Raw genomic sequence first — 13,696 nt, forward strand, 5'->3', positions numbered from 1 at the left:
GTAAGTAATTGATGTTCTTGACTCGATCGACTAAAGCTCGACTTGAGACTCATGTCAAGCGAACCTATCTGGGAAGCACTACAGTCTGCCACCTACTACTAGAAGCCTCAACTCAAACCCAACCGTGCAGTATATAGTACCCCCACCATTGATATTCTCACCTACCATTGTCTGCTTGTCCAAATTCGCGCCAAGGGTCTTCGAGTCCCAGATCGTGACCTGGGCATGAATGATTTTGCAGTGGTACGGTTTTGGTTTATGGTGTGTTTCGCTTTTACTGATATGTTTTAATGCTGCCTCAATTCTTCAGGCTGAACACAGGCAAAGGATTGCCATGTCATGCCAGAAGTGTTCAACTTTGTACATTATCATAGGTTCCATCTCATAAGGCGACATGTTTCCTTGGTTAGCTCTTTAAATCATGACATCATTTACGCCGGTTCGTGCCAAAACTCAATACGGTAGGTAAGCTGCTTGATCGCGATGCTATCTAACATGTCCTGGTGATACTCCAGATATCTAGGTAAACAACCACCACGCGGCTGTCGGCGTGAGGTCCCTGGCTTTTGGTCCGGCGATTTTGGCAGCGACGAATCACCCTCTGATGACGTACAGCAATCACAGCGACTTAGGATTGAAAATCCAGGAAGTTCACCCCTGCGTCGCACGAGATGTAAAACCCACCACATGGTCAGTTGGAGGCCAACTCATATAAAGTCTGTTGGTGATCGAGGCTTGAATTCGAGCTGATCTTTATCCTTTAATCAGCCTTCGAACAGCTTTCCCAAATGATGTTCCCTTCCAAGGCTTTCCTGTCGATCCTCTTTGTCATGTTGTCCTCTGCGGACGCATCTCCTTTGCGCTCTGACGCTCGCAAGGCAACCCTTAGCTTTGCTGCTAGGGTGAACGCTAGAGGTGCTGTTAACGTCGCTGCTGCCGACAGGGCTCGCGTTCAGGCGATGAAGCAAGCTGGTTCCATGGGCAAGCGTGCTGGCAAATCCTCTTTCAGCATAACCAACGCTGTCGTTACTTACACTGCCCAAGTTGGTATCGGCAGCCCTGCCACCGAGTGTAAGATTGACTGTCGGCTAGCTCAGATAACTTCTGATTACATGGTTTATCAGACACACTTATCATTGACACGGGCAGCTCCAACACTTGGGTGGGTGCAAACACCCCATACAATCCCACAGCTACTAGTGTGGATACTGGAAATACTGTTGTATGCCGTTTTCCTTACTTTGTGTATACGGTATTCATGACAACCTTGTAGGATGTGTCTTATGGTTCCGGTAGTTTCTTCGGAGAGGAATACACGGACACCGTTTATTTGAGTAACACTCTGGTCATTACCGGACAATCCATCGGAGTTGCGAGCTCCTCACAAGGCTTCAGTGGCGTGGATGGGATCCTCGGAGTCGGACCAGCTGACCTGACTGAGAGCACCGTTTCCAACGTTGATATAGTCTCTACTGTCACAGACAACCTCTACAGCCAGGGTGTCATCGACACTGAGGCACTCGGAATCTACTTTGTCCCTCCCGATGCCTCTGATAGTGCCGGCGAGCTCACCTTTGGTGGACATGATAGCTCAAAGATAACGAGCCCAGTGACTTATGTCCCTCTTACGACTACGTCACCTGCTAGCTCTTATTGGGGTATCGACCAGTCTATCTCCTATGGAGGTTCCACCATTTTGTCTGAGACTGCTGGTATCGTCGACACCGGCACGACTCTCGTTCTCATTGCCTCCGGTAGGATAAGTTACTTATAAATGGATCATCCCACGCTGAATTGGAGGATGTCAGATGCGTTCAGCACGTATCAAACTGCCACTGGTGCCGTAATGGATGAGGCTACCGGTCTCCTGACGATCACCTCTGGTCAGTATGATAAGTTGCAAAGCCTGACCTTCAAGATTGGTGGCAAAACCTACGATCTGACCCCCAACGCCCAAATTTGGCCGCGTTCCCTCAATGCTGACATAGGCGGCAGCAGCAGCAACATCTACCTTATCGTCGCTGATATCGGCAGCGACTCTGGTTCTGGATTGGACTTTGTCAATGGTTATGCATTCCTGTGAGTGTTTAGGTAGCTTTTGGCGGTATGAGACTGACGACCTATCACACAGTCAACGTCACTATTCTGTCTTCGACACCACCAACAACCAAGTTGGCTTCGCAAACACCCCACACACTGATGATAAGAGCAACTAAATTAGCTTCATTTACGTATGTTTTATAGTTATAGGGAGTCGATTGGAGCTGTGCGAGTACTTGGGGTAACGTCAAGCTTGTCATTCGTTCGTTGAAGAATGAATATTTTCCAATAGCGATGCACCAATATTGTTCCGTACACCATCGCCACGCGCTAAGTGACTAACTCTAGTTAACAGTCATCATGTGACCGGTAATTCAAATAAATATGAGCGTAACGTCATGCCGAACTGCAAAAGTCAATTGAAAAGACTCATTTTTTGTTTATTATTTAGTTGCCTGGCACTCCCGATAGTGCTGAGCTGGAAGAAAATTAAGGTGACCACAGTATGAATTGACCATGTGGATAGGTGTAATGTTGGGCCATGATCATATGTGCAGCCGTAAAATTTCATCCTCCCAAGTTATTATTTGCCAAGACCTGTTACATGAAGCGCTGGTACTGTCATGCATGCAGTGCAGACCTTCATGTATGGACATGTTTGGTGTGATCTGAATCAATATCCTGTACACCATCCCTACACCCAGCATAGGATTTGTTCTCTCTTCTCTCTTTTATCCTCCCTTCGCAAGGTTTATCTGAATTCCATCAGATCCTTCAAATCGAATTCCAAGCTTTAATTAAAAATCGATCTAGCGATGAGCCGCCAGCCGATCTCGCGACACACCTTTACCGCGCTTAATAGTACTTTCATCGTCGACGGCGAGTACCAGTTCGTCAAGGAGCTTGGTCAGGGCGCGTACGGCTGTGTCGTCGCTGCCCGACACCGCCGATCGGGCGAGGGATGCGCGATCAAGAAGATCACGAACATTAATACCAAGGTACCTATATCTGCTTGTTCACTGCGAAATCAGGCTAAATAGGCGCCGTATCATAGCGGATCCTCACCAAGCGATGCTTGAGAGAGATTAGGTACGCCGTACAATCAGATACACCCCGAGTATACCGCTGATCATAGTACATATCAGATTGTTACATCATTTTAGGGGACACAAGAACGTACGTCAATCGTATGTGCTTGAGGTCTACAATTCACACATTCATTTATAGATAACATGCCTATACGACATGGATATCGTCTTTCAAGCTAATGGGAATTTTGACGAAGTCTATCTCTATGTCGGTTCACCTCATTATTCATCTCTGGCTTCACTGATCCTTACATCAGGAAGAATTGATGGAGGCTGATCTTCATGCCATCGTGCGTCCTTTCCTACTCTTGACTGATCTGGCACTCAAAAACCTACGGCGTTTGCACACAGATCCGGTCTGGACAACCGCTCACCGACGCACACTTCCAGTCCTTCCTTTACCAGACCCTCTGCGGGCTTAAATACATACACAGTGCCAACGTGCTCCACCGTGATCTCAAGCCCGGAAACCTCCTTGTCAACGCAGATTGCGAGCTCAAAATATGCGACTTCGGCCTGGCTAGAGGGTGCGCACGTCTCCCAATGATGAATTTGCATGCGAAATACTAAGATTTTGTATTTAGTTTTACCCCCGGTGGCGGCACGAGCAAGAGCGCCGGAAACCAGGGTTTCATGACAGAGTACGTCGCAACGCGATGGTACCGCGCGCCAGAAATTATGCTTAGCTTTGCGAACTATGTGCGTGTGACACTTTCCTTTTTTGTCTATCATGTCTTTGTCCTCGGTATTCTTTATTATAGCCGTTTAAGCACATCGTTTTACACTAGCTGACACGGTGCCTATAGACAACGGCCATTGACGTCTGGTCTGTTGGCTGCATTCTTGCCGAGCTCTTGGGCGGCAAGCCGATTTTCAAAGGACGGGAGTAGGTTCATTCCCACTCTACTATGGGCAATTTGCGCGTACATTGGATCATTGAATTGATACTGACTATCCATGATCTGCATAGCTATGTCGACCAACTGAACCAAATCCTTCACTACCTCGGTACGCCCTCTGAGGACACCCTCCGCCGTGTCGGATCTCCAAGGGTATGTACTCTGCCAACTCGTCAATACACCCTAGCCCATCCGAATCACACAGGCTCAAGATTACATCCGTTCTCTCCCCATCAAGCCACGCGTGCCTTTCCAGACACTCTACCCGCACGCCAACCCACTCGCTATCGACCTCCTGCAGCAGATGCTCTGCTTCGACCCCGCCAAGCGCATCAGTTGCGAGGCTGCCCTCAACCACCCATATTTGCAAGTATGGCACGATCCCGCCGATGAGCCAGTGTGCGATACCGTAAGTTTGATTTCCCGTTAAAAACCAGGATGCTCAAACTAGGTTGACACACTCAGAAATTTGACTTTTCATTCGAGGAGGAAGATTCTATCGAGGGAATGAAGAGGCTTATCATCGACGAGGTTCAATCGTTCCGTGCTGAGGTGCGCGCCCAGGCGAGGGCCACGGGCCAGATCAAGAGACAAGACAGGTCAGCATCGTTCTTCTCGCGCTTCTTTCCTCTTATCTATCACGAACCTGATAATTAAACAATTTTAGTCTGCCCATCCCCTCTCGGGACGAGATTATCAGCTCGCCAGTGCAGGAGTACGGCCCCGTACACGGCGCGACATCTGGCTACACGGCGCCGTCCCAGCGCCCACCGTCGCCCGTCATGGATGACCCTAGCGATGCGCTCGAGAAGGAGCTTGCAGGGACGCATCTTGGGAGGCGATGATCGATCCACCAGTCATTTAGTTTGAGGATAATTTTTTACTTCACGTGTGTTTTTCTTGAGCGTCGTGATCGTCTGTTAGAGCTCGTAATGGTGTATACGGAAATAATCTGGAAAATGCAACAATGCTACATACATACATGTGTACGTAACTACGTAGATACCTATCGTACTGGAATCTGGATCGTTTGTTGTACTGAGCAAGATATTTGCTGTGTGAGGTTGCACATTGCGTGACGGAGATGATTTATTTAGATCGCGCGAGAATCACTGAGGCTTCGAGGTCTGAGAACTACTGAGTATCGAGTATATGGCAGTATCGCGGACTGAAACCGCTTGTGATCCATGTGCTCGCTTATGTGCAAATTTGGGTATCTCCGCTCCCGCACATTGCTAGCTGGGCCCGGGTCGTCGCCAAAGCCTCCGGCTTGGCGCTCATATATAGGTGTAGACATTCCAGGTAGCTATCTTTATTGTGCTATATCTTCATTCGCTTCACCACCAAGTGATCGATATCAGGGTTTCTGGTGACCACACATACTAACTCTGTTCGAAATACATCATGTCGCTTTTCCTCTGTGTTGACTGTGGTGGATCCAAGGCGTCTGCTGCAATCGCAGACAAATCTGGCACTATCCTCGGGCGTGCCCTGGGGGGCCCATCTAATTTTTCGTACATGTCTGCTTCTGCATTTACAGATGCTGTTCGCGTAGCAGTATCTAATGCACTGAAGACTTGCGTCTCTCCACCATCCACCGACCCTGTCCCACTCCCTCCAAACACTGAGATATTTGCATCCGCATGGTTCGGTATCTCCGGCGTCGACTCCCTAGCTGCGGTCGCCAATGCCTCAGCAGCACTCTCCGCTCTCCTCGGGATACCCCTAGGTCCACGGTTGGTGGTAGCCAACGACACACATCTTCTTGCTGCCCCGCTACGGCTTCATCCTGACATAAAGCATGCTGTAGCTGCGATAGGCGGCACAGGATCTTGTGTCGTTTCCTTTCAGCGCGAGCCCTCAGGCATGCTGAGTGAACTTGCACGCACTGGCGGGTGGGGATGGATTTTGGGAGACGAAGGCGGAGGATTTCACGTGGGTCGCGAGACCATGCGTCAGATGATGTACGATGCTGCGCGCTTGTCGCTGGAGATGGAACCGTCGCCCCCAAGTACCCTCAAAGCGAAGGTGCTTGAAAGATTTGGGATACATGGGGTAGAGAACGCCCCAGAGGTGCTACCAGTGGTGCACTTGCCAGAGCCGGGTACAGCAGAGGCAGCTGCATCTGTTCCGCCGTACCTCCTCGTTGCGCGCGAGAAAAGGCTAAGCGAGCTTGCTCCGCTCGTTTTCGAGGCTGCGTTCAAGGACAAGGACCCCTTCGCGCTGAATGTGTTGAAGAACTGTGCTGAAGGACTTGCGGACCAGATTGCAATGCTCTGCCGTAAGCCTGGAGAGGATCCGAGTGTGAAACCAAGAGCAGTGGAAGCAAATGAGGCCGTGTTATGTTTTGGAGGGAGCTTGGTGGGTATCAAGGATTATAGGGCCTTGATACATGATGCATTGGCGAAGAAGGGACACGTCTTTAAATATGTGGAGTTCGTTGACGATGCTGCGGCTGTAGGAGCGGTAGGGCTAGCGTCTTTAGGGAGAACATGAGAGTATGTCTGCTCACTAGTTAAGTATATCATATGGAACTTGTTTCTTTGAAATTCGAGGCACCTGCCCTAAATATTTCCACGGTCGCCATACAAAAACCAACTTGCATTCTCTTTTTTTCTTCTTTGTGCGGCGACACGGCCAGACCTTCCCCATGTTGCTCATAGCTGCCTATAATCCACGCGGCTGTTCGAGTGTCAGGCCGTGTCCTGAATAATTGGACGTCTTAGCACCCATTATCGCGTCTTCCGACTTTTCTGGAGAAGCGATGGGTCGGTGGTTCATACATATCTTCACGTATTCTTGTCTAGGCTGTCTGGCAACACATGTACTCCGGGACGAATTCATTAATTTCTCACGACAGTATGTCTCTTAATGACGGCGCAATTGAATAACCCATCAAGTTTTCTATCCTGCAGGGATGGCGGGTCCTTGACGACAAGTCTGAAGTGGCGAAACACCTTTAACTGCTCCACGGTGTTGAATCTTGCAATTGAAACGGCTGAGGGAAGGAGAGCTTACTGCCACACATTGCGGCGGTTTATTTGAGCAACAAAAAAAATGGAGTGCGGTAGTTGTGGAAAGTCGTGCCAAACGCCCTCGTCTGTTGTGGACATTATTTTACCGTCAGATATTCTGATGCACGTTACCGAGAACAGTACAGTGCTGCTGAACATGTGCTTTTGTCATCTTTTGTCCATTCGGTGCACTGCCATGTCGAAACAAGCGAAATGACTTCGGTTGTATTAGGCGTCATTTGGAGTCTTGGAAGGTGGTTGAATGGGACCGAAATTTTACTACCTTCATGTGCAGGGTCTGCAGACAGCCAAATCGCTCAACGGTCTACATTATAACAAAAAAGGAGAAAAGACGCAAATTCTGCTACAAACGGTGTAGATCAACCGTGACTGGGTAGGAGTATACGGTAGGATAAATTCATGATCACCAATGTTGGACAGGAGCTATAGGGAGATGCATATAAGGTTGGAACACGAAATGATAGGGATACTACTGCAAGATAAATACTCGAGCCGGAGGACTACATCAGTCTACGAGACGTCAGGGAATGCACATGACATTTTGGCTGACCGACCAACCCCATCAATGCACACGGCTAATTACCAGTGATTCGCCTCCGTACTTAACAACGGCTGTCGTATACTTGCATCTCTCTTTTTCAAGAGCATGTCTTCGAAAAGCATCCTCCCGCGAGAGTAAAGCCCCACATGTCGAACACATCCATCGTACTCCAAGGTGTGAAAGTATATGACGTGGGAGATTGCCCGGCTTCATGTGAGTATTGAGACAACCCGTCCAAAGACAGGTAACCTGTCGCGTATCCTCGCTCGTGGTGCTGGTGTCGATGCCATGATGTTGCTGAAGATGTTTGGAGATATGCTTGAAGTCCACAGCAATGTGCATCGGGCAGCCGTCCCAGTGACATGGGTGCACTATGACGTCTGTATCATGGTCGTGCAGAATATCCCGGTCAATCAGGATGGGATTCATCCTGTTATACCCCTGGGGCATATCATGGGCCACGAAGTTTTCAGACGAGCTGAAATAAAGAACAGTGAGCCACAAGGAAATGGTAGAGAATGTCACCGCTAACCGATCTGTGTTCATACTAGATCCGAGAGGTGTTCGGTTTTCTTCTGGGTTCTGCAGGAGACTCGCTTTTCATGGCTTTTAACTTGACTGATCTCTGGCGCTGTCCACCGCAGCTCGACAAGAAGCGCGAGTGTTGGCTGGAATCGCCAGATCTTCACCAAGATCTTGGGTTTGTGGTGGTGGAATGCTGTTATCCCAGAGCGGATCAAAAGGCAACCCGGTCACTAAAATCAATTTCACATTGGAGGGTAAAATCTGTGAATGATGGGCGTATCAGAAAACCTTCGCGGCACCCGGGTAGATCAATTTTTGATTAACAAACAGTTTGGTATCCATGTCACGTCTCCTGTATGTGTTATGGCGTCTCAAAAAAAACAGGTGTACCGAAGTAATCGGGATGGTGGAGGGATCTGGATCAGTATAAAACTTGTGACCTGTAACATGGAGATATTCATCAATCGGGGGATTCGGATTAGAGCGACGAGGCCGGACCCGACAGGTGACTACCAGTACCGACGTGATAGTAGAAGTGTGAATTCATAAGAACCGGCAATATAACATTTCCCTCCCTTCAATTCCTAATCCGTTGCACTGGGGAGACAAACGAGGGTTTGTCAGTCTACTTCAAGTGAAGGTATTGTGGTAACTTTCCATGAAAGCACAGCGTTGAGGAAGGCGAGGAACCAATGAAACTGCATCAAGCTCGAACCGTGGATGCAATACTGCGCTCCGGGAGTGACCGTAAACCATAGCATCATGTAGACATCGCGTGGAATCCGTAATTTGTCTGGACTCTGGATGTGCTTCTATTAGCATGATGGTGGAAAGCGGACACACGCCGCGAGTTGGCGTTGACGGCAAAAAAAAAACAGCAATCACTTCAGATCGCGTGATAGAATTCCATTGCTGAGCATCTAGCGCTCGAACAAGCCATCGGTTTGGATTCCGAGGCTTAGGGTACTGCAGCAGATTATCATAGATGCATGTTGAAAACAATGAACTGACCTGACTCGGGTCCGGCCCGGCCCGGACATCTGATTGCTGATGCTTTCTGCAGAGCTTGCTGCAGCCTCATGCGTTTCGGAAGATTCGGATTCACGTATCGTTTTCTACCATCCAAAACACATTTCCGCATCATGACACCAAATTACGATTCTTGGTCAAAGAATGAGCTGATCGCACGTCTCAGAGAGCTGGAGGCAAAAAAGCACGCCAAGTCAACTCATTCACCAACTTCATCTAAAAAACCATTCCATTTTTCATCCCACCCGAAGCGCAAGATCGCTATTAAGTTCTGTTACTCGGGCTGGGAGTATAATGGATTAGCATATCAAAATGGTCCTACGCCTCTTCCAACTGTCGAGGATGTCTTGTTTAAAGCCTTTGTAAAGGCAAGACTCGTCGATGAAACTGGTGGCTTGGATGGCTGTGGATGGGAGAAATGTGGAAGGACAGATCGAGGAGTGAGTGCTGCTGGTCAGGTAGTTTCGTTATGGGTTCGAAGTGCTCTCCCCGCCGAAACTTCTAAAATAACATCATCACCATCGTCGGAGGAGGACCTATTCACGGAGGACATTCCTCAAAATACTTCACTCCAGCCTTCTACGAAACACGAGCTCCGCTACGTATCCGTCCTAAACCGCTTGCTTCCCCCAACAATCCGCGTCCTAGCATGGTCTCCCATTTCCCCCGATTTTTCCGCTCGCTTCAACTGCAAACACAGACACTACAAATACTTCTTCACCTCTAATGGACTCGATGTATCCCTCATGCAATCAGCTGCAAACCGTCTCGTCGGTGAACATGACTTCCGTAATTTGTGCAAGCTTGATCCGGGAAAGCAAATCACCAACTTTCACCGCTGTGTCATGCGCGCACAGATCAACCCCCTCCGTCCAGAATCTGATGACGATAACCAAGTATACGTATTCGATCTTGTAGGATCAGCTTTCCTATACCATCAAGTTCGACATATCATGGCTGTCCTTTTCCTCGTCGGAACAGGAGTTGAACAACCGTCCATTATATCAGCTCTTATGAACGTCTCTCATACAGAATCGAATTCATTACCTGAGTCCGAGTTGCCGCTGGTGGATCGTAAACCGGAGTATCAAATGGCAGACGCCCTCCCTCTCATGCTTTGGGACTGTGCATACGCAGATTCAGACGTCACATGGCAAACAGACGGCGATGGTACAGAGAACGGTGCCGGTTCAGATCTCTATCGCCAACTTCATTCTATCCATCAACGCTCCCTCATCCATACAGTCCTAGACGAGCACTTCTTTACTGCTGCCACTCGATATCATTCTCCACCACCTCAATACTTCCCTTTCAGTCGGACAGGACTAACAATTCACACGCTCCCTCGATCAACCTTGGGTCGAGAACCTGTCCTTGGTGTCCCACTCGGCGCGGGGATGTACAAGCGCAGCGCAAAGTACACTCCTTTGTTGGAGAGGAAGAGACTTGATCACGTCGATGTGGCCAACGAACGATGGCGAATAGGCAGGGGGAGCAAGTATAGCAAACAAAAGACGCCTGATGATGAAATCGAATGAGCGGGCGCTTGTGCATGTCGTTTTGCCTTTGTTGGGCAGTTCGGTTACAAACCTGAATCTTATCACTCTATCCTCAGGCGAAAGTACGGAAGATTCAAGTTTATTCTTGCGCTATCTACTGTAATGGTGAAATAGGAGAACATATCAAAACAAATCTCTAGCAAATATCTATCACAGACGTCCAATCAATGTCATCACCCAATCGGCTGCACGATACCGATAGATCCGGGTCGCCCATAAAGTCGGTCAGCTTAAGTGGCATCGCATTAATTGAACGACTAGTACTGCAGTTATGAGCGATAGTGAAGTGGTGGATTATCGGGGACGTCGCGGAAGTTTGTGAGCAAGTTGTCTTGCATCGTGAGGATGGGAGGGGGGTCGAGGGATGCTCATCATTCCCGGTCGCCGGCAAGGAACAGTCTTTGTACGTAGATATTGGATCAAAGCACGACCAAGCGAGAAGGGTGCTTTAGCTGTCATGAATCCATTCACCAGGTCGCTGATGAATGAGAGGACGGCCGCAGTGGGCTGTGGTGCAGGTGCATGTAGTATACGAGTACTACAAACAAGGAGGAGAAATACATGCGAGAACAGTGAGGACGAAAGACTGGGTTGAAGCGATGAATGATAAGGTACGTGAGTGAGATGTAAAATGCTGGTGGCGGCCTACGCATGATGCGCGTGCGCCAGTAAACCGAATGCACTGATACTAGTTCTATATATCCTATATGCTACAGCATAATTTGTCCGTCAAGAATTATTAGAGCTGTAGAAGCTATCTGCAGACTGCAATATGGTAAGAATAAGACGGTCCAACAACGTATCCAAGTGTACACTTCAGCGTCGCAAATCGACCATGACGACCTAGTGCATATAACTCCATATCAATGGAGAGTAATTGTCGATGTCCGTATGGGAATCAATAATTGACAACCCAACCAAGCAGGCAACCAGTGTGTGCAAGATGAGGAGAAGCCAATGGAGAAGGCCGAGTATGAGAGGCCGCAGGCCCAACAATGTCAAAACTCCGTTAAACCAAACCGAAAACTACTCCCAACACAGCCAGCTGAGAGGGGTTTAACTAGAAAGAATGTCTGAGTTTTGGATGAGGATTTTCCGATTGCTAGACACTCACGTATCACATAGCATGCGACAAACCATCTGAGACATCGCAAAGGGGTGGTGGCCATTGTCAGAAAGACGTTTGACTATCGAGACCTGGAATAATGATGAATTCTGCTTGAGAGCAATTTGGGTGACTATGGCGATGTCTGGGGATGGAGTCATTCCGAGCTGGCATTATCGTATCGCACAGAGAACATTTGAATCTGATACCAGTGTGCTTGATGATGTGACGCCCAAAACTCTGAAACCTCAGCTGATCCCCACAGCAACCATGAGCTGTTTTCCAAAGACAGCCGTAGGTTTCTTTGTTCCCAATCCCAATACCATGATTCTGGCGCAGGTGAGCGAGAATAATCTTGGGTGTAGCTTGAAGCTCGTCACCACAAAGGGTTCCTTCGTTGTCCCACCGGCAAAGAAATGCGCCATGGTAGTTATGGGAACGATCATTGTGGTATGGCTCGAAGCGGCTAGTAACACGCTGAGGGTGAAGTGGTAGGTTATCGGAGATCTCATGGAAATTTTCAAGCAAATCGTCTTGCATCTGACGAATAGGTGCGGGAGCGGGTGGTCGAAGGATGCTCATTCCCGCTGTCTGGTTGTTCACCCAGTGAATATCCAGGTACGTTGATCCTAAGTGGGGGCACGGCCAAGTAAGTAGGGTGTATAGACGATCATGAATATTCTTACCAGTCCATGGATAAACTAAGGGACGACTGGACTGTGGCGCATGTAGTATATGAGGAGGAGGTCGTACGAAACCAGCAGCCACGCTTCTGTTTCGACTAGAAGAACCAAATTTTCATTAGTGACTACTAAAATTATGGAGAACGGACGCACCTCTCGAAAGGAACCGTGACTAAATAATCTGAGTCATCAATAGGCAGAAAACTCCCGCGTGAACCTGCAGATTGGTGGGCAGACGTGTAACAAACAAAACCAGGTTCAGGAAAAGAATCAGAGGGATCCATGGATACCGCTCAGCAGACGCTGTTGCTCCATCTTTTAAGGGAAGAATCATGGTCTTCCAGCATGTAGGTACTCGCATGTTTATCATGATGATACCTGCATTAATGAAGAATACTGCGTGCACAGCAGCGGAGGAGCTCGGGTCGAGACATATCACGGAAAGCAGCCATAGAATGCGAGCATGGCGGAATTGTGTAGATATCATTGGCAAAGGTGAACGTGCTTCAATAATCTGCCACCGGAGGTTCTTTTCCCAAAAATTGGGACAGTCAGACGAGCCAACGGAGGGAGCAACGTTGTGATTTCCAGAAAGACGAGTCAAAACCTTGTACGATGACTGCTAGATCTAGAAAGATCATGTGCCTTTGGCGGACTTGCGGTGAAGAGTTGTTGTCGCGGAATTAGATCGAAGTAACATGATCCGGTGCTGCCCTGGTGTATACGCATGCTTGAGCGGCGTATGACATCACGATACCGCCTCAAAAAACGCAGGTAGGCAGGATGCATGCATATCAGGCCGGGTGAACAGTTGTTTTCAACATAAGCGGAGGGCAGTGGTCTCATCTCTGGTCCAAACATCTGCAAACATCAATGTTGACCGTCCTCTCAGGCTTGTGTAATCCTCATTAATGCCACCTCTTTTAGTGGTCTATGTCTAGCGAGATTCAGTCCTTCAACTCTAGATCTAGGTATGTCGTTCATCTTCTGTCACAAGGTCCTCGATTTTCTGGCTAAATTTCCGTCGTCTGCGTTCCCGCGAGACTCGAGCGAGGATAATCAGAATTCATAGATCGTCGGTAAACTGATATTCACCATAATATTCCTGACTACACGTAAACTTGTACGTAATTTATGTAACAGTCAAACCGTTTAAGCAAGCAGTGCACATAACATTCCTGCAGTTGACCTT

At 48.5% G+C, this 13,696-nt stretch overlaps 6 protein-coding genes across 6 annotated transcripts; 4 read left to right on the top strand and 2 right to left on the bottom strand.

Annotated features, from left to right (window-relative positions):
• Positions 1-651: 651 nt before the first annotated feature.
• EDB93DRAFT_444471 (acid protease) lies at positions 652-2,256 on the top strand. Its single transcript, XM_041456391.1, has 5 exons — positions 652-1,071; positions 1,125-1,222; positions 1,274-1,754; positions 1,809-2,079; positions 2,132-2,256. The coding sequence occupies exons 1-5, from the start codon at positions 789-791 to the stop codon at positions 2,214-2,216; spliced, it is 1,218 nt and encodes a 405-aa protein (XP_041312834.1). The 5' UTR covers positions 652-788; the 3' UTR covers positions 2,217-2,256.
• Positions 2,257-2,658: 402 nt separating this feature from the next.
• On the top strand, positions 2,659-5,096 carry EDB93DRAFT_1118070 (kinase-like domain-containing protein). Its single transcript, XM_041448402.1, has 12 exons — positions 2,659-3,038; positions 3,095-3,129; positions 3,186-3,216; positions 3,268-3,336; positions 3,386-3,418; positions 3,480-3,655; positions 3,713-3,827; positions 3,935-4,014; positions 4,099-4,180; positions 4,233-4,436; positions 4,493-4,626; positions 4,695-5,096. Exons 1-12 carry the CDS (start codon positions 2,856-2,858, stop codon positions 4,870-4,872), a joined length of 1,320 nt encoding a protein of 439 aa, XP_041312835.1. The 5' UTR covers positions 2,659-2,855; the 3' UTR covers positions 4,873-5,096.
• Positions 5,097-5,180: 84 nt separating this feature from the next.
• Positions 5,181-6,655, top strand: EDB93DRAFT_1118072 (uncharacterized protein). The gene is made up of 2 exons (XM_041448403.1): positions 5,181-5,329; positions 5,389-6,655. Exon 2 carries the CDS (start codon positions 5,432-5,434, stop codon positions 6,521-6,523), a length of 1,092 nt encoding a protein of 363 aa, XP_041312836.1. The 5' UTR covers positions 5,181-5,329; positions 5,389-5,431; the 3' UTR covers positions 6,524-6,655.
• Positions 6,656-7,450: 795 nt separating this feature from the next.
• Positions 7,451-8,272, bottom strand: EDB93DRAFT_444581 (uncharacterized protein). The gene is made up of 2 exons (XM_041456393.1): positions 8,136-8,272; positions 7,451-8,081 (listed from the first exon to the last, which is right to left on the bottom strand). Exons 1-2 carry the CDS (start codon positions 8,147-8,149, stop codon positions 7,625-7,627), a joined length of 471 nt encoding a protein of 156 aa, XP_041312837.1. The 5' UTR covers positions 8,150-8,272; the 3' UTR covers positions 7,451-7,624.
• A 998-nt stretch (positions 8,273-9,270) lies between these two features.
• On the top strand, positions 9,271-10,695 carry EDB93DRAFT_1237842 (pseudouridine synthase; the record flags this gene model as incomplete). Its single annotated transcript, XM_041451466.1, has 2 exons — positions 9,271-9,630; positions 9,733-10,695. The coding sequence occupies 2 exons, from the start codon at positions 9,271-9,273 to the stop codon at positions 10,693-10,695; spliced, it is 1,323 nt and encodes a 440-aa protein (XP_041312838.1).
• Positions 10,696-11,572: 877 nt separating this feature from the next.
• On the bottom strand, positions 11,573-12,946 carry EDB93DRAFT_444577 (uncharacterized protein). The gene is made up of 4 exons (XM_041456392.1): positions 12,658-12,946; positions 12,508-12,602; positions 11,831-12,450; positions 11,573-11,776 (listed from the first exon to the last, which is right to left on the bottom strand). Exons 1-3 carry the CDS (start codon positions 12,786-12,788, stop codon positions 11,888-11,890), a joined length of 789 nt encoding a protein of 262 aa, XP_041312839.1. The 5' UTR covers positions 12,789-12,946; the 3' UTR covers positions 11,573-11,776; positions 11,831-11,887.
• Positions 12,947-13,696: the final 750 nt, after the last annotated feature.

Source organism: Suillus bovinus (assembly GCF_016758785.1).
Source record: "Suillus bovinus strain UH-Sbo-P2 chromosome Unknown EDB93scaffold_3, whole genome shotgun sequence".
NCBI lineage: Eukaryota > Fungi > Basidiomycota > Agaricomycetes > Boletales > Suillaceae > Suillus > Suillus bovinus.